Source organism: Hirundo rustica, chromosome 13 (genome assembly GCF_015227805.2).
Source record: "Hirundo rustica isolate bHirRus1 chromosome 13, bHirRus1.pri.v3, whole genome shotgun sequence".
NCBI lineage: Eukaryota > Metazoa > Chordata > Aves > Passeriformes > Hirundinidae > Hirundo > Hirundo rustica.
The window spans coordinates 19,484,486-19,508,243 of NC_053462.1; the positions used below are offsets into that span (position 1 = coordinate 19,484,486).

General features: G+C 52.5%; 1 protein-coding gene across 2 annotated transcripts in view; it reads right to left on the reverse strand.

The window, feature by feature from the left end:
• Positions 1 to 4,465: 4,465 nt before the first annotated feature.
• UACA (uveal autoantigen with coiled-coil domains and ankyrin repeats) overlaps positions 4,466 to 23,758 on the reverse strand; it is a 28,411-nt gene continuing 9,118 nt past the window's right edge. Inside the window, exons 2-19 of one of the 2 annotated variants that reach the window (XM_040077479.1) lie at positions 20,579 to 20,712; positions 20,043 to 20,131; positions 19,262 to 19,326; positions 18,391 to 18,448; positions 17,849 to 17,919; positions 17,261 to 17,367; positions 16,229 to 16,410; positions 15,792 to 15,829; positions 15,553 to 15,636; positions 14,896 to 15,003; positions 13,846 to 13,878; positions 13,243 to 13,341; positions 13,007 to 13,043; positions 12,147 to 12,199; positions 8,405 to 11,050; positions 7,689 to 7,841; positions 6,247 to 6,312; positions 4,466 to 6,157 (exon numbers count right to left, since the gene is read on the reverse strand). In XM_040077479.1, coding sequence (XP_039933413.1) covers positions 6,086 to 6,157; positions 6,247 to 6,312; positions 7,689 to 7,841; positions 8,405 to 11,050; positions 12,147 to 12,199; positions 13,007 to 13,043; positions 13,243 to 13,341; positions 13,846 to 13,878; positions 14,896 to 15,003; positions 15,553 to 15,636; positions 15,792 to 15,829; positions 16,229 to 16,410; positions 17,261 to 17,367; positions 17,849 to 17,919; positions 18,391 to 18,448; positions 19,262 to 19,326; positions 20,043 to 20,131; positions 20,579 to 20,712 — 4,095 coding nt within the window. In that variant the 3' untranslated portion in view covers positions 4,466 to 6,085. The remainder of the gene's footprint in view (positions 6,158 to 6,246; positions 6,313 to 7,688; positions 7,842 to 8,404; positions 11,051 to 12,146; positions 12,200 to 13,006; positions 13,044 to 13,242; positions 13,342 to 13,845; positions 13,879 to 14,895; positions 15,004 to 15,552; positions 15,637 to 15,791; positions 15,830 to 16,228; positions 16,411 to 17,260; positions 17,368 to 17,848; positions 17,920 to 18,390; positions 18,449 to 19,261; positions 19,327 to 20,042; positions 20,132 to 20,578; positions 20,713 to 23,758) is intronic. The other variant, XM_040077480.1, reaches the window with a different exon arrangement.

Here is a 23,758-nt window from a genome sequence, read left to right on the forward strand (position 1 = left end):
CAGAGCCCCAGACACACCTGGAACAGAGCCCCAAACACACCTGGAACACAGCCCCAAACACACCTGGAACAGCCCCAGACACACCGAGAACACAGCCCCAAACACACCGAGAACACAGCCCCAAACACACCTGGAACAGCCCCAAACACACCTGGAACACAGCCCCAAACACACCGGGAACAGGGCCCCAAACACACCTGGAACACAGCCCCAAACACACCGAGAACACAGCCCCAAACACACCGGGAACACAGCCCCAAACACACCTGGGACAGAGCCCCAGACACACCGGGAACACAGCCCCAAACACACCTGGAACAGAGCCACAAACACACCTGGAACACAGCCCCAAACACACCAGGGACAGAGCTCCAGACACACCAGGGACTGGGCCCCAAACACACCGGGAACACAGCCCCAAACACACCTGGAACACAGCCCCAAACACACCTGGAACAGGGCCCCAAACACACCAGGGACAGCCCCAAACACACCTGGAACACAGCCCCAAACACACCTGGAACACAGCCCCAAACACACCTGGAACAGCCCCAAACACACCGGGAACACAGCCCCAAACACACCTGGAACAGGGCCCCAAACACACCTGGAACACAGCCCCAAACACACCTGGAACAGCCCCAGACACACTGGGGACAGAGCCCCAAACACACCTGGAACAGAGCCTCAAACACACCTGGAACACAGCCCCAAACACACCAGGGACAGAGCCCCAAACACACCGGGAACAGAGCCCCAAACACACCTGGAACAGGGCCCCAAATACTCCTCCAGGGCAAGGGATGGAGGGACAGGACACAGGGAATGGCTCCCAGTGCCAGAGGGCAGGGATGGATGGGATTTTGGGCAGGAATTGTTCCCTGGGAGGAGGTCAGACCCTGGCACAGGGTGCCCAGAGCAGCTGTGGCTGCCCCTGGATCCCTGGCAGTGCCCAAGGCCAGGCTGGGTGGGGACAGGAGAAGGGGACAACTGCCCAAAGTGGCTCCAAAGTGACCTTTCCTTGCTCTGGGCCAGGGCCCAGCTCCAGGTGCCCCCAGGGCTCAGGTTTGGGGCCAGCAGAGCCTTCTCCAAGGGGTATTTGGAATGCAGGGATTGAGCACAGACTGCCCCAGGCAGCCCCCGGTGCTGGGTGGGGTTTGTTCAGTCGACCTTAAGGAAAGAAAGACAATGGGATGGATTAAAATATAAAATACCCTTAAAGATCCCCAGCAGTCGGTGAGTGTGGGTCTTTTCAAAGGCACAGGAGCGCTTTGGGAACAGATTGGTTTATTTGTTCCATGTAATTTACTTCCCAATGTGTCCCTGGAGTCCCCATCCACTGCACTGGAGATACTGCAAAGGTGACAGGGGAGGTTTTGTCCCTCCCCAACCTCCCATCCAACCCCGTCCTCTGGCCCCAGGGTGTGTCCTTGCCCCTCTCTGCTTGTGCATTCCCCTGTGGATGCGCCCCAGGGAATCTCCAGAGCCCTCCCCCTGCATCCTCTCCCTCAGGCTCTCCTGTCCTCACTCAGGAGAGGAAAAAGCAAAAGGCAAGCTGCCTGAATTCTTCAAAGCTGCCAAATTACTGCATCTTCACACCCTTCCCTGTCTCCAGGTGAATCCTGCCAGCCTTTCCTGCCCTCCCTCCCCTGCCAGGCTCTGCTGCTTGCCAAGGAACTCCCTCTCATCCCAGCGAGGCCCTGCTGCGGTGCCCACTGATTCCTCTCCCTTTTCCACCTTTTAGCAGGAGTGGGATGTGAGAGATGTCACAGGCACAGGGGATTGCTGTGGATGTCGTCAGGAGCACGGGGGAGCAGCAAGGTCCCAGGGCCCCGTCCCACTCGGGCTCTGTGTGGAGGATCCAGCACAGCACCTCCAAAACCTCCGACAGCTCGAGGCTGGAGCCTGACGGGCTGAGATCCACACCCAGAGCTGACTGGATCCGGATTTGGGGGAATCTGACAGCTCCAAGGAGCTGCAGCTCAGAGCAGCTGCCCACAGCCCAGGAGAGGAGACGGGGACATTCCCTTCCAGGCAAGGAAAACATGGATCTCACCCCTGGGAATTCCAGGAAAACACGATCTCACCCCTGGGAACTCCAGGAAAACACAATCTCACCCCTGGGAACTCCAGGAAAACACGGATCTCACCCCTGGGAATTCCAGGAAAACGTGGATCTCACCCCTAGGAACTCCAGGAAAACACGGATCTCAGCCCTGGGAGCTCCAGGAAAACGTGGATCTCACCCCTGGGAATCCCAGGAAAACACAGATCTCAGCCCTGGGAATGCCAGGGTCCCTGCTGTCAAATTCCAGGTCCTGGCTCCTGTAAGAGGAGCTCTTGAAGGCCCTGCAGGATCTGCTGCACTTGAACTGCAGCCAAACCCTTCCCTGCAAGCCCCTGCCAGAGCCTCCCGCGCCCCACTTCTCCCCCCAGCACCCCGAGGTGCTGCCTGGGCTGGGCTGGAGCTCTTCCCAACCCCAGCAGGAGAAACCACTCCCGAATGTCCGAGTTCTGTCCCTCCCCCGGGATCCTGCAGCACTTCTCACCTGTTCATCCGCAGGTGTTACCCTGGTTTCTCTGAGCCTTTTGATTTTCTTAAATGGAGTCAGATCATTTTAGTTATTGTACAATATTAAGAGCAGCTTTCTACCTTTTTCCCCACAGATGTAACATGAACAAATCCTTTGTTTTTCATTCTCTGTCCTTTGTTTGCATATTTCTAACCTGAAAACAACTGTAACTGACAATCGGTCTGGCCACTTGGCTGAGGGGTGAAAAACCCCAGAAGCCAATCTTCTGCTAGACCCACAAATGTATAAAAAGTAAGAAATAAAACAAAGAGGCTCTCTCTCCGCCGGGATTTCAGCTTTTGGGCTGGACGGAGAAACCTCTGCTCTGCAAAACCTCCTGACTGTGTGTGGCTGCTTTGTGTGTCTCGGTGACGCCCGGGGACAGAAGTCAAAACCTCCCAAACCCCAGCGAGCTGCACGGTGAGACAAGGACAGCCAGAGGTGCCTCTGGACTCACACTGATTCTTATCCCGGTCCTGATTCCTCCTCAGATCCCAGCTCCCTCTGAAATTCCTCATTACATTACAAAACCGTAACTCGATGCCCTGCTGAGAATTCTTAAATCTTCTCTGCTGTATTCTTAAAGTACATAAGCAAACCCCCCCCCCCATCACTTAATGAAGTGTAAAACTAATTATTATGAAATAAAACTAGCTGCTCACCGAGTGGAAAACCAGCCCATTTCCATGCCCTATTTTCCTCGGCAGCCCATTCCCTCCCCTGCTCCGCAAATGTAAAAATAAATATCCCCGCCGGCGCGGCGCTGCCTCGGAGGCTGCAGCCCACCAATGAAACCCCGCGCAGTTTAATGGCCCTTAAACGCTCACCATCTTTTTCTCTTCCTGTAAAATCCATCTGACCTAATGGCCGTGACAATTACATGCACGGCCCTCCTATTAAAAGGTAATTTTCTGAGCTGGCAGAGCAACACAGGCACGAGATGACAAAAGCAGTAAACTCCAGCTTCCCAGCATTCCCAGCCAGCTCCTGGAGACAAAAAAAAAAAAAAAAAAAAAAGAAAAAAGGCAGAATTCCCTTTCCAGAGAGCTGTTACACAAGAGGAGCCCGTGCCAGCAGCAGCTCCAGGCTCCATTACCTCGTTAATGCGGCGCTGCTGCTGCTGCTGCAGGCGCTGCTCTGGTGGCATTTGACATTCTGGTGACCTCCCCTCGCTGCTGGCCCTGGGTGCGTGCTCACGCCACGAGCATCAGCCCCACGCCTGCTGGGGAGGATGAAGCCAGAAAGCCCTATAAATATGACTGCTTTTATATTCTGAGAATGTGAGTCCTGTAAGCGAGATGGAATCGAAAGCGAGTTTTGATGTTTGAGATGCCCTAGCTACTGGGTGTCTGGGAAAACAGCGATGTGAGCAGCTGAAGGTCACCTGCAGCCAGACCCAGAGGTCAAAGGGAATGTTCTGTCTCACCCACAATGTATGGTTCATCCCACACCTGTGACCCTCCCCTGAAGCATCAGGTATCTGTGACCCCATTGGCACAAGCCCTGTCCCAGCCCACCTCGAGAGCCCTTATCAGGGGGCTGCGAGGATGGGCTGGTCTCTTTGCTCTTTGCTTTTTGCTCTTTGCTTTTTGCTCTCCCCCACTCCCAACCTCTCCCTGGGCCTTGCCACGAGCTGCAGTCTGGCAGCTCAGAGCAGGGCCTCACATCCCTGACAATAAACCTCATCTTCCAAAACCCAGCTTCAGAGACCTCTCGTCTACATTCATCCACGCCGTCCTGGAGTCCACTCACGCCACGAGCATCACCCCCACACCTCCCCAGGACCGACACAACCCACACCCAGCAAAAGCTCAGAACTCTACACCCCCTTGTTTCTCGACCCTAGAAAGAACTGACCACTACAACGCAAATAAAAAAAAAAGAAAAAAAAATAATAAGAAGAAAGCGTTTTATTGGTGTTGTAATACGGGAGAGATTTAGGGAGAAAAAAAAAAAAAAAACCATACCTAGAACTCGCTGGGTGAGGAAATATGGTATCAAAATAGGCCAGTTAGTACAACAAAACAAATCCTCTCCAGTGAGCTTCAAGTAATGCAACCCTAAAAGAATTTGGCTAAAAAGTAACCCTTCACTCTGAGATGCTTTCTGTAATAGTCCTCTAAGAAACTAAAGGAGAGCAGCAGCAGATCTGTTTTACTACAGACACGTTATTTAGTAAATATATTAAGGGTATTTCTATATAAAACCCGCCCTGCACATCCATCACTGTCTGGAGCCTCCACGTGGCCTCTCCAACCCTACAAGACTCTGCCCAAAAAGGGAGAGAAAAGGGAGATAAACACAACTCTGCCGTAAGAAAAGGAGCCCAAAGAACACAAAGCAGGGAACTCTGACTTCAGCCCTCATTTTTCAGGGGTATGGAGAGGAAGTTTGGCTTTTCTGCATCAGGATGCCACATTCGCCCTTGGTGGTTATCAGCAAAGGCTTTTAAAAAGCAGACTGAGGTCAGCACTCAACTCAAACAGCCCCATTCGTTAACAGGCTCGTTTTTCAAAGACTTCCCTTGAACGCTAAAAACACTAAAAGATTTCATGGGTTTGTTGTTTTTTGGGGGTTTTTCTTTTCTTCATAAAACTTCTTTATGGAAACCATCCTTCAGTTAAAAAAATGAAGCCTCGTGTTTCACGGGGAGACCGCAGCAATTAAAAAATTCCCCTCTCATTAATCCTCGCTACCGCCATCTCCCCACCATAAATTAGATTAAAGCACATCATTGGCAGCTCAGGCTTCCATCAGCTGCTGTTTGAAAATCAGGCAGCTCCCAAAGTGCCTCGGTGGGCTGCTCAGTCCCACCCTGATGAGGGAGAAGGGAATTCCGCAGCAGCAGGACCTCGGATCCGGCTGCTGCTCCCCAAACCAGGCCACCCCAGCCTGCAGGAGTCGGGGCTGACGCACCCAGGAGCAGTCCGGGGCGAGGGAGTGTTAGTGTTCGGATGGAGAAATCCTGATTTTCTCAAGTCTTGTAGAAGCAAAGGCACTAAATCTTAAGCTTATATATTAAATAAAGGCTGTAACTCGGCCAGCCAAGTTACGAGAGACAGGGAAACTCCTTCCGGTGTGTTGTATTACACCTATGTGTGACAGCACATCCTGCTCAGGCCGTGTGACAAACGAGCCACTTTCTCTTAATCGTTACGGGACATGCACAGCTACAGCGCTCAGCCACACTCCTCTGCACAGTTTATTTTTAACCACCCCGTGAGAGTTCAAGTTCAAGGATCAACTGGAGCTCCTGGGTACGGGCCCTGCTTTAATAAGTGGTCAATCAGACATTGAAATAATTCACCTAACCTCCGTGCCATCACTTTTGACAGATGTTCTGCGCCTTTTCCCCACCTCACAAAAAGAGCGTCAGGCCCCGAACGCCGCAGGCCTGATTTAGTGTTTGAGGAGAAGAAAATGCTTCAGCTTTGAGGGGTGTTTCGTGCGGCTGCAGCCGTGTCAGCATCACCCGTGCAGCACCCACGCCGGGGTCCCGCCAGCGGCACGCGTCAGCAGACCAGGCCCTGCCTCATGCGGATGATCTGCAGCAGGGCAGCCTGCACGTCCTCGTCCATGTGGCCCTGGGGGAGCAAAGAGCCGTCACGAACGCGGAGAATCCACCCCGGCACCGCCCAGCCCCTCCCGGCACCGGGGCGCCGCCCCACTTCACCTGGACCGCGCTGAGCAGGTGCGTGCGGTACACAGACACAACCTCCTGGTGCTGCCTCTTGGCGTCCTAGGAGACACAACAGGGACACCCGCTGAGGTCCTGCTCCTGCCCCGAGCTTCAGCTTCCACACCTGCAGGTTCTGCGCCGCCCAGGGCGCAGCTCTGAGCTCACAGTCAGGGTCACTCAGCTCTCTGCACGCAGCAGGGACACAGAACAAATCCTTCTGCTGCACACCAAGGAGAATTTTCGGCCCAAAAGTATAAACAGCGGTGGATTGAAGAGAGAAAATGAGAAGGATGGGACCTCACAACCTGGAGCTGGAATTGGACAATTAAACACCAACGTGCAAATGGACCAAAACTTATAAAAAGGTGAGATCTCGTAGCCAGTCAGCCATTTTGTGCCCATTCTGTGCCCATTTTCTGCCCATTCTTGGTCCACCCTGGGTGCAGCCCTGGCCACGCTCCTGTCCTGCCCACGGTGTACCCTAAAGGTCTTCCAATAAGCAGCTGCTTTATTCTCCAGCTCTGTTTCAGGTCAGCCTTCTTAGGCATCACTCACATCTAGAACCTCTGCTCCTTCCCCTCCCAGCCCTCTGCCCCTGGTTTTGGGCACTGCCAGACCAACCACAGCTGAATTTCCAGGTTAAAGTTTTACACCCTCCGCTAATCAAGGAAAAAAAAAAAAAAGTCCCTGTTCTTTTTGCTGGGAGGCAGCCAGAGCCAGGCAGGAGCTGAGACGACAGAATCACAGAATATCCTCAGCTGGAAGGGACCAGCAGAGCCCAGCTCCTGGCCCTGCACACTTGTTCCATCACCAGCATCAGCTACTTGGTTAAAACCAAGTGTTTTAGAACACTTTGCCTTCTAAGAACCAACCCTGCAAAGTCTTGGTGAATCTGAGCAGGAGCAGAAGAACTCACTTTGCTCAGACACAGCTTTAATAACGAGCTTTGCCGAAGCCACAGAATCCCAGCACTCAGGACGTGTCCCCTGCTCTGTCAGTGCCTCGTGACAAACAGCACACTCAGGGCTTGCAGGCACAGGAACACGAGCCCAGGCCACAACAAATCACCACCTCAGCCTTTCGAGGTGAGCAAAAACACAGGGCTGGAAGGACTGACTGAGCCTGCACTCAGAAATGGTCTTGGCAGGACTACAGCAGAGTGTCCCACAAACACAAATTCTCCTAACTCTGCTCACATTCTTTTTTCATCTGGAAAAGCTGCCAAAGCGTTGCAACTCAAAACGAAGAGGAAAGCAGGAAAAAAAATCACAGAGCAGCAACAACCCAATTAAAGAAACCCCAACAAAATGCTGCAGTTGTGAAGTGGAGCTGCAGCCCCAGCCCCTGCTGCAGCGGGCACACGCAGATTTCCCTGTTTACACAAGCAATTAAGCAATGCTACCGCACGTCAGACAACACCTTGTGCGAGCACTTACAGCCAGCTGCTGCTGGAGTGCTTTCACTTGGCTCTGGAGCAGTTCCACCTGCTGGTTGTGCCTCTTGGAGGGGATCCCAGTGGTGTATGTCAGCTGGGACAAGCCGTTGAGAGCCTGCTTTAACCGCTCCACGTCGTTCAGCAGCTCTGTTATCTTTAAAAAAAACAACAAAAAAAAGCCCCACCCCACAGAAAACACCATTTAAGGATGTCTCACTGCAAACTGCTCTTCTGACGTTCTTTCAAGTCTGATGAAGCCCAACAAGCGCTGCGGGGTCTTTGTCCCAGCTTGCTAAGAGAGGGTTTTACCTCCCTGACGCGCTGGTTCCCACTGTGCTCCCTGGGGCGTGCCGGGCACAGACCCTGCAGGTCGGCAGGGACACGAGGGACTGAGAAAAGGGAGGATCTAAGGATATTCCAGGCCTAACTTCTAGGAAGAGCCTTCAGAAGGCGAGTCAGAGATGCCCAACAAGCACAGCTCTGGTGCAAGGAGGAGCTGATACCCCCAGAAACCTGAAGCTTTAACTGAATTTAAATACTGCACAACGCCCAGACCGTGTAAGGGACTGGAAAAACTTGGTACAGTGTAAAATCAGGACTTGAGCTGCTTTGGGCCATCCCTGGGCACCTAATGCTCAGCACGGCGTGGTGCTGGAACACCTCAGGAGCTGCAGCCCGGGCCCCGAGCGCGTCGGGAGCGCGAACCCCGGGTCTCACCTTGTTGTCCTTGGCTTCCACCTGCTTAGCAGACTCCTGGATCCTCTTCTGCAGGTCAATAATGGTCGTCAGCGACTTGTCGCACCTCTCCTTCTGCTCCTTGATCTCCTGCTCGATGCTGCAGCTCCGCAGCTGGAGCAGCTCCTTCTCGTCCTTGAGGGACAGCTCGCTCCTCCTGGCCTGCAGAGCCTCCTGGCAGGCCTGCTCGTACTTGTGGCTCATGCTGGCCAGGCTGGCAGCCATGCTGCTGACCTGGGCCTCCAGGGCGCTCCTCACGGAGCCGTACTCCTCCAGGGCCGCCGCCTCCCTGCTCTGCAGCTCGGCCAGGCTCTGCCGGCTCAGCCGCAGCTCCTCCTGCAGCCTCAGCACCTCCCGGCCCTTGGCTTGGGCTTCCTCCTCCTTCTCCTCCAGGCTGGCCTTGACGGCCGCCACCTCTCCTTCCAGCGCTTCCTTCAGCTGGGTGTACTCCGCCCGAGGCACCGAGGAGCCCTTCAGCTCGGCCAGCTCCCGCTGCAGCTCCCCGACTCGGAGCCTCTCCCGGCCGTAGCGCTCCTCCTTCCCGCTCAGGGCTTGGCGCAGCTCCTGCACGGTGCGGCCCAGGGCCTCCCTCAGCGCCCGCGCGGGCTCCGCCGGGAGCGGCTGGGGCTGGCGCTGCTCCTCCTGCCCCGCCGCGTGCTCGCCGAGCAGAGCCCTGAGCTGCAGGAGGACGTCCTGCACGCCGCCGGCGCACGGCCGCTCCAGCTCGCGGCCCTGCTCGGCCGGGACGTGGCCGTGCTGCAGGTCGTCCCGGACGGACGCCGCCCCGCCCCTGAGCCGCTCGTTCTCCTCTCGGCACCTCCGCGCCTCCTCCTCGCTCTCTCTGCACCTCTGCTCCTGCTCCTGCAGCCGGGCCCTCAGCTCCTTCACCGTGGCTTCGAAGCTCTGCTCCCTGTCCTCGAAGGAGGCCACTGGGGCGTACGTGGACTTGATGCACTCCTGAATCGTGTCCAGCTCCTTCTTCTGGGCCTCGATTTCTGCGTGCAGCTGTGAGATCTCGTCTTGCCCCCTCTGACGCTCGGCCCTCAGGGCGGCATTGTTCTCCTGCAGCTCTTGCACGCTTTTATTTAAAGTACTTACCGCGCCTTCGTGATCTTTTAAACTTATGTACTCGGTTTTCAGTTGGTTCTGTAAGAGCTTCACCTTGCTTTTCAAAGCTCCATTTTCTTCGTTCACCCTCACGAACTCTTGCTTTATCTCTCCGATTTTGCCCTTCAGATCTGCCAGCTCCCCGTTGGTCTTTTCCAGGGTGCTGTTCAGGGCAGTTTTAACCTCCTCGTGCGTGGTGGCCAGCACGTACTGATCCCTCAGAGTCTCCCTCAGGCCCGTGTTCTCAGCCGCCAGCTTGCCCACTTTCTCCTGCTCCTCCTCGTACCTCTTCTGAAGCTCAGCAAGCTGCTTTTCGAGCTCGATCCCATTAGATTTTAAAGCTTCCACCTCTTCCTTGTGCTGCTCTGGAGACAGGTACACAGCTTGCAAGCGGCTGATGTTCTCACTCAAGTCATTCTTCTCCGCCAGCAACTTCTCAGCTTCTGCTTTGCTTTCGTTGTACTTCTTTGTTATTTCAAAAAGCTTTTTTGTCAGGTCACCCACCGCCAGATCGTTTGTTTTCTTCAACTCCTCATGAATTTTTAAAGGCACATTCTGGCTTTTAATTTCCGTTTTCAGCACTTGGACTTGCTGCTTCAGCACCTTGTTATCAGCCTGCCATCTTTCAAGTTCCTTCTGCAGAGCCTCGTTCTTCTGCGACAGCTCAGAAATCGCCTTCCCCAGCTCCTCTTTCCTCTGCTCAAACCCGCTCCTCATTTGCTCGTGCTCCTCCGGCTTCACCCTCTGTGCCAGCTGAGCTCTCTGGCTCTCAGACTCCCTCTGTAAAAGCACCACCTCCGCCCGCAGCTTCTCGCTCTCCCCTTCCAGCTCTGCCAGCCTCCTCGCTTTCTCGTTCACCTCGTTCGCCAGCGAGCTCTTCACCTTCTCAAACTCCTCGGCGCTCACGGACTGGGCCAGTTTGGCCGCTGCCTCTCCGAGCTGCCCTTCCAGCTCCGCGACGCTCCTGCCCCTTTCCTCTCTCTCCGTCTCCGACCTCGCCAGCTCCTTCCGCAACGTTTTGTTCTCCTCCAGCAGCCTGCCCTCGTCCCTCCGGAACTCTGCCACCAGCAGCTCATTCTGCTTGATCTGGTTCCTCAGTTTCCCCACCTCGGCAGAGGCCCCCTCGTACTTGGCTTTCATCTCCCGGAGCTGCTCCTTGAGCTCCTCCGTCACCTTGGCGCTGCCCTCGTTGCTCAGGTGGTCCTTCAGGGCCAGGAAGTGGCTCTGCATCTGCTTCACTTTGCCCTCCGAGTCGAACATTCTCTTCTGCACGTCCTTCAGGGCGTCCTCCAGCTGCCTGACCTGCCCGTCCGACTCCGCCTTGGTCCTCTCGCACTCCGAGGCCAGAGCTCGGCACTCGGAGGCCTTCAGGGACAGCTCCCTCTGCAGCTTGCTGATCTCCTCCTTGGCCGCACCAAAGCAGCTCCTCAGGCTGTCCAGCTCCTTCTTCAAAGCTTCCTTCTCTGAGCTGGGTGACTGGGAGGGCAGGGAGAGCTCCAGGGGCCTCAGCATGGACCTGGACTGAAGGGAAATGGGCACAAAAAGAAATAAAAGTTCACAGCCCTGACAGGTCACGTGCAGGTGTTTGTTACTTATTAAATAATACGGGAACTGCCACTGTTTAATATGGGACCTGTCTAAAATCCAGCTGATCCGAGCATAACACACGTAAGAGATTCATTTTTCTTAAAATCACACGAAGTTATTCTCGCCCCTATTAGAGAACGGATATTTCAGCTTTTAACAGCAAAAATCTTGAATTTAGCTCCACATTACTGCTTCCCAGTCATGGAATGGTTTGGGTTGGAAGGGACACCTCCCACTGTCCCAGGCTGCTCCAAGCCCTGTCCAACCTGGCCTGGGACATTCCAGGGATCCAGGGGCAGCCAGAGCTGCTCTGGGAATTCCAGACCAGCCCCTCCCCACCCTCCCAGGGCACAATCCCTTCCCAATATCCCACCTAAACCTAGAGGGGCAGGTCTAATGCATTAATTCCACTGCCCTCGCTCTGCATTCATATTTAATCACTCATCTGCTAGAACAAATTTAATTTATTAAGATATTGCTCCCATCCCTCGAGTGTGTGAAAAGAATTTTATAAGGAATCGGAGCAGGGAATGCCACGGTTAACAAACCCTTCCTGCTGAGAAGGCTGAGGAATGCAGTCACTTGGAATTCTAGGAGGGTTTGGGTGGGAAGGGACCTTCAAGACCACCTCATTCCACCCCCAGGGGTCTGCTGGACCTTGTTTATTATACCCAAATTGTTGCTTTTAAAAGGCTGATAGCTGTCAAACAGGACTGTCAGGGAATTATCACCTAAGCAGGCAGGAAAATGAAATCTTCAAATATTGGCTGAATTTAAATTAGAAAAATATGATGGAGACGAATCCCCAGTTTAGAGAGCGAGAGCCCATGACAGAACCCAGCAGCTCCCAGCATTTACAGCCCTGCCACAGACAGGACTCTAGAGGGCACCCACAGTTAAAAATAAACACGGAAAAGCAAGGATTTCTCAAAACTGTGTGTTCAGAAGCAATAAACACACATTTATAAGCACGTTTGGCTTTCCCAGCACGACCATCTCAGAGTTCTTCCAGTGGTAAAATATTTATTACCTGAGATTCCACTGCAAACGCTTGGCCTTGCTTAAGTAATAAATCTTCTTTTCCTGGATTTACAAAGCAAACAGTGTTTAGGCTCTGGTTAAAAACAGTAACACAATCACAAGAACACTGATTTTCCTGCCCAGCTTTATTCTGGTCACTGGGGTCACGCCAGGCTGAAGGGCTGGTGTTTAAGTACTCGTTATTAAAACAACTTCTCCTTAATTAATCCCCACAGGAAGGCTGGCCAAAGCCCTCCTAAGGAGGAGCAGAGGAGTGCTTTGCCAGGCTGGGTTCTGGCCCTGCAGAAGGGTCAGAGCTGGCAGCTTGCCCAGCTCACGTCTGCACGTGGCCGCAGCAGGGAAAGCATCCCCTGCTCTCCACACCCCACTCCTCCTGCCAGGCAGCCAGACACTCCAAACAGCGTCTAACCTGTCAAGAGCCCTCGTGTCACACAAGTGCCAGGCAGGGCTGCAGCTGGGCTGCGCGCAGGAGGGCTCCAGGGAACGGGAACGGGTTTGCTCCTCACACAGCCCGGGGCTCAGGTCGAGTGCTGGAGGTCAAAGCTGCTGCACTGCAGCTCTGACACTGCCACAGCCCCTCACAGCCAGGCAGGGGCAGCTCCACGGGAGCTGGAGCCCGCCCAGCTCGGTTCTCACGTGAGCAGAGCACGCAGCTGAGTCCCCAGGAACACTTCCCAAGGCCAGGCACCCCTGGGAGATCCTGCAAACGCAGCTCTGCTCGGGGGGCTCAGGGCTGGGCACCAGGCCCGGCTGCATTTCACACCAGCGGTGGGGAGAGATGATAAAAAACCCCTTCCTCCCCCTAACACCCATCACCGACAGCAGGCTCTAACAATTCACTGTACTTACTGCTCCCAAGGTTACCTCCAGACCCCGCGGAGTCACCCTGAAATCAAAGAGCAAGAAACAAAAGCAAAGCTGAAAATTCATTCCAGATTTCTGCTCTGTGGTTAACCAGGGGCGAAGGGGCAGGGAAAGCTTTTGCAATGAGATAACCATTCAACAGCTTCAGCAATTTAAAATGCTGAAGTATTTCCTACTGCAAATATCAATTGCTATCTCCCATTTCAAATTACTCAACGTACTTCATAATACTTGAGTTTAGCTTTGAGAGCTTCAATAGTCCTTAAACTTTCTTCCTGCTGCTTTTCCTTGGTAGTCAGGATTTTCTTCAACTCATCTTTCTGAAAGAGAAGGAGTGCCACATAGCCACAGCCACAAGAATGGAGAGGTTTGTAAAACCTCAGGTAACGTTTTAAGGGGTTTAGACAGAACTTCAACCAAGATCAGCACCGAAAGAATCCCTAATTCTTTTGCTTCTGGAGTTCTTCTTCAAGACTGCTCCTCTACAGGAGGAGTCTTGAAGAGTGAGCCAAGAACAGGCACCAACACAAGCTGCTACTGTTTAATTAATTCACATTTGTTAGTCTTGAATTACTGAAAGTCACTACAGAGAGATGCTCGATATTACAGTGTGCTGAATATCCTGAGTGTGCCTTGAAGGAGCCAATGGAACGGTAATTATTTGTGGTCACAGCAGTGCTGTGGAGCTGCAGATAACTCAGAGCAGCAGATAACTCACTCAGCTTTCAAGTGACGTATTTTAAAGTGCAGAGGAAATAAAAGAAAAGAGAGAGTTGCTCCCCCTGCTCCCCAGTCCTGGCACACCTGCAGGCAACCATTCCTACCTCATTCTCAAGACCATCTGCAAACATTTGCTCCTGCAAAAATAACACAGAAATCCCCCCCCCAAATCATTTTCTCAATGATGTTCAAGGGGCTCCCACGGAGTTCATCAGCTGACAAATCCACCCCAGTTCCTACTGCTCCCCCTTCCAATTTCCATCCAGCCTTATTGCTCTGTTTTCTGTTTCTCTGGCCAGGAGTTAAGGATGTCTGACAGAGCAAATGTCTCTGGGAACTAGAATATCTCCAGTTTTCCAGCTCAGACACTGCTGAGGCAGCAGACTGCAGCCTTTCAGAAGAGTTTTGCTGACTTTGGGGAAGTGGCTATGAAGAATTTTGTTTTATAAAGGCAGTGCTTGAAACAGGAGATCAGACAAGCCAGTGACTGCACTAAGAAATATTCTTTCTATCCACAGGCTACATTTAGGAGAATCTGTGTAAACGTACCTCTACAAAAATACAGCAAAGAAACAGCCTCCACAAAGCAAAAAAAAACAACAAAAAAATCCTCTTTATGTTTTCTTTCTACTGGTCACACACCTCCAAAAAGAGGGATTTTTTTTTTTTTTTTTAAATCAGCATTTCAAATTTGGGTGTGAAACTCCTGCTGAAAACCTTTGGCTCTGTTTTCCCGCCAATTGAAGATTTTTATTATTTTTCCCCTCCGTGCTTCCACTTCCAGTAACAGCTGGAAAAATCAGCTGCTGACAAAGCCCTGCCACACACCAGCTACAGTTAACGGAGAGATGGAGTCCAGCAAATCCCAAATCCCAGCCCTCCAGAGCAGCCCCTGGCTCAGCTGCACCGGGAGGCAGAGCCACGGATGCTGCTGCTCAAACGTCTGGGTGCCAGGGGAGGACAGAGCACCAGTGCCCTCCCAGTTCCAGTGTGCTACAAGAACAAAGGCTTTCCCAGCAGGAGATGAGTGACACACGTGGCAGTGATTCCCAGGAAAGCACTGGACACCACAGCCCAGCTCCACGAGCTTTTCCTGGCAGCACCAGGTGTGGTCGTGCCCCACTTCCAGCCAGGTGTTCCAAGCCTTGGTTTACCTCACTCAGCTGCAGCTGTAAGCCACTGATCCTGTCCAGCAGCATCCTCTGCTCCTCCTGCACTTCTCTCATTCGATCCTTCAGGTCTCGGTTTTCCAGCTCCAAGTCCTTCAAAGTGAAATATGAAATTTAAAAAAAAATAAAATAAAATAAACACCTCCCCACGCTACACACACATTGGGAAAGGTAAAGACTCCGAAGCAACAGATTTAACAGCTAACTGAGGACTCCAAGCCCTGCCCAGCCTTTTGAAAGCTGCAAGGACATGTGAAAATTAATGCTGGTTACTAGAACAATTATGACACTGATTACTTTTAGTATGACACAAACGTACATCGCTTGAGAACGTTAAAAAAAAGACATTTCCCTCATTTGTGACTGATTTTACTGCAGAGGCAGAAGGTTAAGAGGTAGGAAAGGTTAAGACAGGGACAATTCCCAGCTATTTATTACCCAAAAAACCTGCAGTTTTTTTCCCTGAAAAAGTTTACAGCTCATCTGCATAATTGCCACACTCCACGTCAAGCAATTAGGCTTTAAGTAAACAGCAATACACGACCTTTGTCGATGGGATCATTAGTGCTCACTTCAGCAGCTCAGCTCTAGTGCCCCTGGCTCATTATCCCTGTGGGAAGCCACAGGATCCTCCCCACGCACCTGAGTGCTGGGCTCCTTCTGGAACACTCTGAGCTCCTCCTGTGCTCCACAGCCCCGGCCCCACTTCTGGGACACGCTGGCGACCTGTCAGGGCAGCAGGAGAAGGTTCCTTCACACCCCTGTGCCCATCCCAGCCTCCCCAGAGCCCAGCCCTCCCGAATTCCCACTGGGACGGGGGTCACCTGCACCCCAGCCCCACACCAACCATCGCCCCGGGAACAAAGGGCCCCAGCCAGTACCTTCTGCTCAGCCTGCCCTCTCTTGATGCTGTCTCTCCCTAAAAAAAAAGGCACCACAAAAGCAGGGAGTTACAAAAGGCATTTCATTCAGACCAGTGCCGGGACGCCAGGCGTTCAGCTAGCCCTGTCCCCTTCCCAAACAGCTCACCACAGCCCCAATTAATCCAGCATGGAGACAGCCACACGCTTTTCTATAAAATACAGGTTATTTCTATAAATAAGGGTAAATAACCCCCCTGATCAATGCTGTTAAGCCCTCGAGGCATCACAGCTTGCAACTCCCTTAAAAGCTTCGCTACAACCACACAACCCCAAAAGCTTTTCCCTCCCAAAGAGGCAGTTTGTGACCTTTGTGGTCAAAGGACCACAGCTGCCCTCCAAAACAGCTCCTGGGGACACAGCTCCACCCAAAGGAAGGTGCTGTAGCTCCCTCCTACCTCTGCCGGAGTCCTCAACGGCAGCTTTAATCAAAGCCAAAATGTCAATATTGTCCCCAATCCTGGCATAGTAAGCGCAGTCGTGGCCAAGGCCATCGGTCAAAGCAACGTCAGCCCCGTTCCTGAGCAGCACCTCCACGGCATCCTTGCAGCCATATTCACAGCCCAGCATCAGGGCAGTCCTGGGATGGGGAGAGAGGCGGGATGGAGAGATCGGGGATCCCGCAGAGCACCCTCCACAGAGCTCACCCCTACACCCGTGTCCAACCACAGAAACTCCAGCTGAAGCACTTCCCTCTGCCCACAGAGGAAACAGCTCCCAAAAGTCACCCCGGCAATGTTTAAACGTTTGGGGAAAAGCGAACAAACCCACCATAATAACAGTATTTCCATGAGACCAGCACAGACGTGCTGCCTTTGGAAGCCACCCCGTGTCCGGAGAACTCCCGTGACTTTGGTTTCCTCTACCAGATACAAATGTCAACAGACACAACAAACGCCAGGCAAGGAGTTCGGAGGAGCTTTGCAGAGGGGGGAGCCTGGGAGCCCCGGCAGAGCTTCCCCAAACACTGCCCAGCTGCAGGACGTGCAGTGTGAGCAGCCAGGCTTTGTCCCACGGCAGCCTGGAGGAATTCTCCAAGAAATAACTGGCAAAAGCAGCAGCTCCAAATAGAATCCTCTCTCCTGACCCCAGGAATAAACAGCTCAAGCTCCCTTGGGATCTCCAATGGACTCTTGCCAGAGCACCACTTTTGCCACGGCCCACTGTGCACGTTGATCCCAAAGGCTGCTTTGGACCTTCAAACAACCAAGTGCAGGTCCAAGAGCGAGCCTGGGAATATTTTGGCCGCGAGCAGGAGCAGGAAAAGAGGCCGGGTTTATCTGCGGCGTTGAATCGGCCGATCCTCTTCCGAGCCAGAGCCCGGGCTCTCCTCCCGCAGACGTGGCACGTCTATTCTGCCAAGGGGGGCAGCTTTCCCTCCCGCCCCAGCTCCTGCAGGAGCTCCAGGCCCAGCAAATTGTGCCTCTGACCTGCTCTGCTTGTCCCTGGCGTTGACATCGGCGCCCCTGTCTATGAGCAGCTGGCACACGGCGGGGCGGCACATCTGGGTGGCCAGCACCAGCGGCGTCCTGCCGTCCTGGGGGACAAAGGGACACTGTTACCCTGGTTTTTCTGAGCCTTTTTGAATTTCATAAATAGAGTCAGATCTTTTAGTTACTGTAGAATATCAGAGCAGTTCTCTACCTTTTCCCACATATGTAACATAAACAAATCCTTTGTTTTTCATTCTCTGTCCTTTGTTTGCATATTTCTAACCTGAAAACAATTGTAACTGACAACTGGTCTGGCCACTGAGGCTGAGGGGTGGAAACCCCAAAAAGCCAATCTTCTGCTAGACCCACAAATGTATAAAAAGTAAGAAATAAACAAAGGGGTTTCTTCTCTCGGCTCTCTCAGCTGGAATCGGAAGGACCTCTGTGAAAATCTCTTGTCTGCGTGTGACTGCTTTGTGTGTCTCGGTGACAGACACGGGCACAGCGTGAGCGGGCAGGGGGAGCCCAGCAGGGAGGAGGAGGAGAAGGAGGAGGAGGAGGAGGAGGATGGGGGCAGCCCCTTACCCCGTCCTTGGAGTTGACGGCGGCGCCGTGGTCGCAGAGCAGCTGGATGCTGGCGGAGCAGTCGGACATGGCTGGGGAGAGAGCAGGGAGGGAGCTGTGCTGGGACAGCAGCCTGGGGGGCTGCAGGCACATCCCCGGGGTGTTATCTGCGCCACCAAAACGCCCACAGCCCAGCGAAAGGCTGGCGAGGCTGCAGGGCTCAGCTCTCACAGCACCCGAGGGAAATCAAACCCGCCCGTGGCAGACACTGCGGCACAGGGAGGGTGCAGAAAACCCAGAGTAAAGGGGTCTTAACCCGCTCTCAGCACTGCCCCAAAACTCTGCTGGTGATACTTGAAGATTTCACTCAATTTCATCTCAGACCTCCAAGCTCCGTAACTGTTTAAGTTCATTATTGAGGGCAAACATCACGTAACAATGTAAAACACCCTCTCCTGCTACAGTCACCAAAATTACAAGAGAAGCGTTCAGCCCATCTGGAAATGAATCCCCTGATTAAACCTTCATTTCCATACAGTTACCAGCAAAGCAAACCCCTTCACCTGCATCATGGAGAGCAGTTCTTCCCTGGAGATCCACATTCTCTGTTGGACAATTGTACTGTTAAAATAAATAATCCCAGTTATCAACCAGAATCCAGACTCCATTTACAGCTTTAGGTATTTCAAGGTTTGAATTAAAGCAATAAAATACTATTTAAGTAAAAAAAATGCAAGTTTGGAGCTACAAATATAGGGACTGACACGAAAGAAAGAGCTCTGGGTCTGTGCACTTTAGGGCTCTAAACATCCACATTTGTGTAAAACAAATGTAAGGCTGTGCACAGAAATTGCACAATTCATTAGACCTTTCACAGTTAATGGGCCATTTATATCTGCACGGACACATGCATCAAATAAAAGTTTAAAAGAACCCATTAAAAAAAAAAATTCAAATGAGCATACACTGACCAGGAACAAATGAAGAAAAAATAAACGTCACACAAACCTAAGACAACCCTCATGTTTCATTAATGAGAGTTTGTGGCTTTAAATGCCCAGCTTTTGATGCAAAGGCTCCTCTGGAGCAGCCAGTGTTATCACTCCTAAACTGCATTCAGACAGGGAACAGCAGTCTTTAAAAGACACTCAGCCCCATTTTCTTCAAGAAGCACAAACTACAGCTTGATTTGACGGTCTTTGAAAAAAATTAAAGAAAGAAAAATAAGTTTATTTTCTTTATTTTAGCCCTCCTTCGGCACCTATGTGGTATTTAACATGAAAAGGTCTTTTCCCCATGACTCAATTATTTTTACAAAAGAGTCTGATTGGTTAAGAAAGAAATCACATATCCCAGTTTTGAATCAGAGCATTTAAAGCCACCTTTCCCCCCTCAGTGTAAGAGCTGTAAGACACAAAGCTGTATTTTCAGTACCTGCAAGAGCTTCTGCAAGCACAAAGCATGGCCATACTTTGCAGCCAAATGCAGGGCGTTCCTGCCTGAAAAACAGAGAACAGCAGCTCAGCCCTGGGGGTGAGCGAATTCCTGATGAATATTCCCATTTGAGGCACCACAATCCCCGTGTGCCACAGAGGACTGCGCTGTGAGTGACACCTCCTGTCGACATCTCACTTTGTTACTGCCTTTTCCTCTTCTGGTCAATCTTCAGTCGAGGATGCGAGTTCATTTGTGAAATTAATCTCAAAATACTGCCTCCACGCAAGGATTTAATAAATAAACTCTCCCGTAAGAGGAGGAGGCCAGGTTATTCTCTGTAAATTGTCTTGTTTTCAGCTTCGTGTAAAACCTATTAAATTCTGAAAATTAGCACCTGTTTTTAACTGTCTCTTCCATAAGACTTTCCACAAACTCTGCAACCACACAAGGCTACCTGGAAGGCACAGATGAGCTCTGAGTTCCTGAGCTGGGCACACAAACACCTCCCGCTTGAATCCTCACCTGGAGTTCCTTTTAAACAGTTCTTACCCCACTGTTCTCACCACCGAGTCTGGGGCACGTTACAAACACAATCACAGCAGCACAAACCCACATTCCTCAGGTTCTGCTGCATTCACCAATTCCACGGCAAGGCCACTTTCCTCAAGACCAGCAACAAGTCACACAAATAATTGGTATTTTGCCATCCTGTGGTTCAGCTTAACTTTATTCCAGAGTGAAACCCAGCTTTTTCAGGTGGGCCTGTGAGGAAACCCACCTGCAGCATCAGTGGCCGTGATATCAACTCCGTGCACCAGGATGGTGTTCAAGCAGTCCAGGTTTCCCTTCGATGCTACAACATGGAATCTAAAAAACAAAAAAACAAAGAGAGAAAAGCCCTTGCTTAGGCACAGCTGGTTTGTACAGGAAAATGGCAATATTGGCCAGGAAAGCCAACAGCTGTGTAAGGGAAGCGTTACAGGGGCCAGCATCCAAAGTTAAGGGCTCTGCAGATACTACCAGAAGGAACAAGGTTACTTGCTTGAGAAACAATCATTATTTACCTGGATCGGCAAACCAGGTGAAATACCAGTGTGGTCTCAGTTTCTCCTTAATATTCAAACCTGGCAAGAGCGAGTCTTTACACACTTGGAAGGGAAGAATTGTTTGAGGCTTTCCCATTCCAGCTTAGTGAAGCTAGATTTAGATGAGGCATTACACAGATTTCTGTACTCAAAAAGGCCTCTAGAGCAGCAGGAATGTGATTTTCAGCAGCTTCCCAGCACCATTCCCAGAGGGCTGGAAGTCACTTACGCGGATCTCCCTTCCACATCCAGCTTCGTGGGACTGACCCCTTTCTTGGCCAGGATGGACGAAACCTTCTCCACATCTCCCCTTTCAGCTGCCTTCATTAACCTGTCATCGTACTTGCTCCAGTCTGGGTTCACCTGGGAGACGGAATCCGAGATGTGAGTTTGTGGATCCCCAAAAACGGGACACAACAAAATCCACCTTGGCTCACGAACAGGATGTTTGGGGTTTCTGTGCAACATCCCCGTGACACTGTTGTTGGTGTTGAACGTGCAGACAGCCTGGGACAGCCTGGTTAAGACACTTTGGTCCTAAAGGAGACCTTGAGGATCAAACTCCTTTGGGTTTTCTCATTCTGTTTCGCTTTGTCTTCGCTCAGTTTTCCTGCTCTGACAACAAATGGATGCTCTAAAAATACGCTCCAGGAGATGGCTTTTCCTGGCTGTGCCAGACTGTCCAGTGGGCCATAAATTAGCTAAGTGTGATACTCGAGGGAAGGACAGCTACTGCAGGAGGAGAGAAATTCAAAGTTGCTAGTTTTGAAATGCCTGCAATTCCCAAAGCACTGCGGAGGGCAGAGAAAGCCCGAGCCAGTTATAATTAGATCAGCACCCATCCGGCCCCAGACAGCCAACACCCCCCACTCCTCTCTTGTTTACTTCAGACTTGGAATTTCAGGCCCCAGGCCAAGCCTCCCACCCCAAATGCGGAGTTTGCTCTCTTCCCTGCCAAAGCATCCCTCTGAATGGCCCAGGGCTTTTCAGGAAACTGGTCTGGGACAGAAACCTCACATGCAAGCTGGACACTGATGGCTTGACATTCAAGGAGCTTTTGACAGAAGAACAACGCTTCCAAAGGTGTATTACACTCAAAATAGGAGTAGTGCATTCAAATCTAACTCTGCACAGCAAAAGAATTTGCTGGCAAGGGTGAGACACAAGCAGCCTGTTGAAGTTACTTTTCACTGTGGGTCAGAAATTCCTCAGATTAAGAACATTAAACCAGGTAACCCCAGCCCAGGGTTTGTTCAAGCAAAAGAGGGTACACAAAAAAGAACAACCCCAAAAATCCACTGCCACCACCTGCATCTGCAGTGGTTTGTAAAAGGGAGCCGCACTGATGATCTGAGGGGATCCCATCAATCCATACACCTCCAAGGGGTGTCAGAGGATGACCCCACACTGTTCAGCGGTACCCAGGACAAGAAGCAATGGCCAGAAACTAAAATACCAGAACTTCCACCTCAACATGAGGAAGAACTCCTTTGCACAGAGGGAGCAGAGCCCTGGCACAGCTGCCCAGGGAGGGCTGGATTGTCCCTCCCTGGAGACATCCCGAGCACACCTGGCCACGCTCCTGTGCCACCTGCTCCAGGTGACCCTGATCCAGGTGCAGGGGGCTGGCCCGGAGGATCTCCAGAGGGCCCTTCCAGCCCTAAGGACTCCGGGTGATTATCTTCACTCCGCTTTCCCACAATAAACGAGATTACGGTAATCACGAAGGCTTAGCAGCAGCTAACCCCATCCAACGCTGCTAGAAGTGACAGGAGTAATAAAAATAGAGCACTAATGCAATTAGCACCAGCGCTGGCCGGCTGAGGTGCAGCACTGACTCATCAATCAATTAACACATCCATTAGCCTGAAAGCCAAGGCCTGAGGAGTCACTGCACGGGTGACATCACCGGTGCCATGTCCCTGCCCAGCAAATCCACCTCCTCATGCAGGGCTCAGCTTTTCATGTCAAACACCTCAGGGACTGTCACATACTCAGCATCGAGCTCTGCGCTGCCTCAATCCTCCCGGCTCCTTCCCATCCCTACGGGACAGAGATCTCACCCCGGGGTGGGATTGCTGGGCTGCACCTCTGCAGCTGATACCTGCCAGCACAGCCCGCCCAAACGCACAGAAAATCCTCCCAAATCCTCCCCAGCCCGTCCTCGCTCCCGTTTCACAAAAGTTCTGATTAACAGAAGCATTGCTTCCAAAAAAACCAACACTTCAGTAACTTGTACCCATGGCCGACGGTGTACTAAGGGACAGGACACAGGGAATGGCTTCACACTGCCAGAGGATTTGGTGGGATATTGGGAAGGAATTCCTGGCTGGGAGGGGCTGGGAGGGAATTCCCAGGGAAGATGTGGCTGCCCCTGGATCGCTGGCAGTGTCCAAGGCCAGGCTGGACACTGGAGCTTGGAGCAGCCCAGGATGGTGGAAACGTCCCTGCCATGGCAGGGGTGGGATGGGATGAGCTATAAGAACCTTCCCAACCCAAACCATTCCGTGATTAAATAATTACATATTTAACAAGAGCATTTCACATCGCGGGAACATTCCCCACAGGAGGAGTTGCTAAGGAGATACAACGCTCGCTAATTAAGCAGAAGTACTACACGACGTTGGCACAACCCCAGCTCTCGCATTTTTGCCGTAAATTACTGCCAGGCCGTGAAAGCTCAGCTAGAGCTGCCAGACCCGCGATACCTACCGCGTCTCTGGCTGCACAAGAGAACCAACAAATCATGCTGAACTCGCGGCGCCAGCAGCGACCGGTTCCCGGCGCATCCGCGCCCGAGCTCACAGCGAGGAACAGGAACGGCTGCTCTGCACGGCCCGCGCCTCCTCCTGCTCCATCCTTCACTTAGCTCGGCTCCCCGAGGGTCTTCTCCCCATCTTCAGCATCATCCTCAGCCTTCATAACTCCGGGAACGGCGGCGGGCCGGAGGGGCCGCGCGCGCGGCCGGAGCCCGGCCAGAGCCGCGGTCGGTGCCGGACAGACGGACTGCGCCCCGGGAAATAGCGCCCAGACCCCCGGGATGCCGTAAGCGATCCGCAGGCGGCCTCACGGGCCCGATCTATTTTCTGATAAGGCAGTGCTCGATAGAAAGCGATGGCTATTAATACATTCCCGGCGTGGCCGCGCCCCGAGCCGCGGTGCGGCGTGTGAACTCAGGGCACAGGCACGTCCCGGCCCCGCAGACGGGCACACGCTCCTTTAAAATAACAAACACGCTCCCCGCGCACCCACACACGCAGGAAGGGCACGCTCAGCACCACTAATAAAACTCCGGGACTGAAATACTCCCAGCAGTAATTTTTCCCCCTCCCCGTTCCGCAGAGCTGGGCTCAGACTTCAGACAGCTACAACCGCGGAGCAGATGGAATGCGTGATCCTATTTTGACAG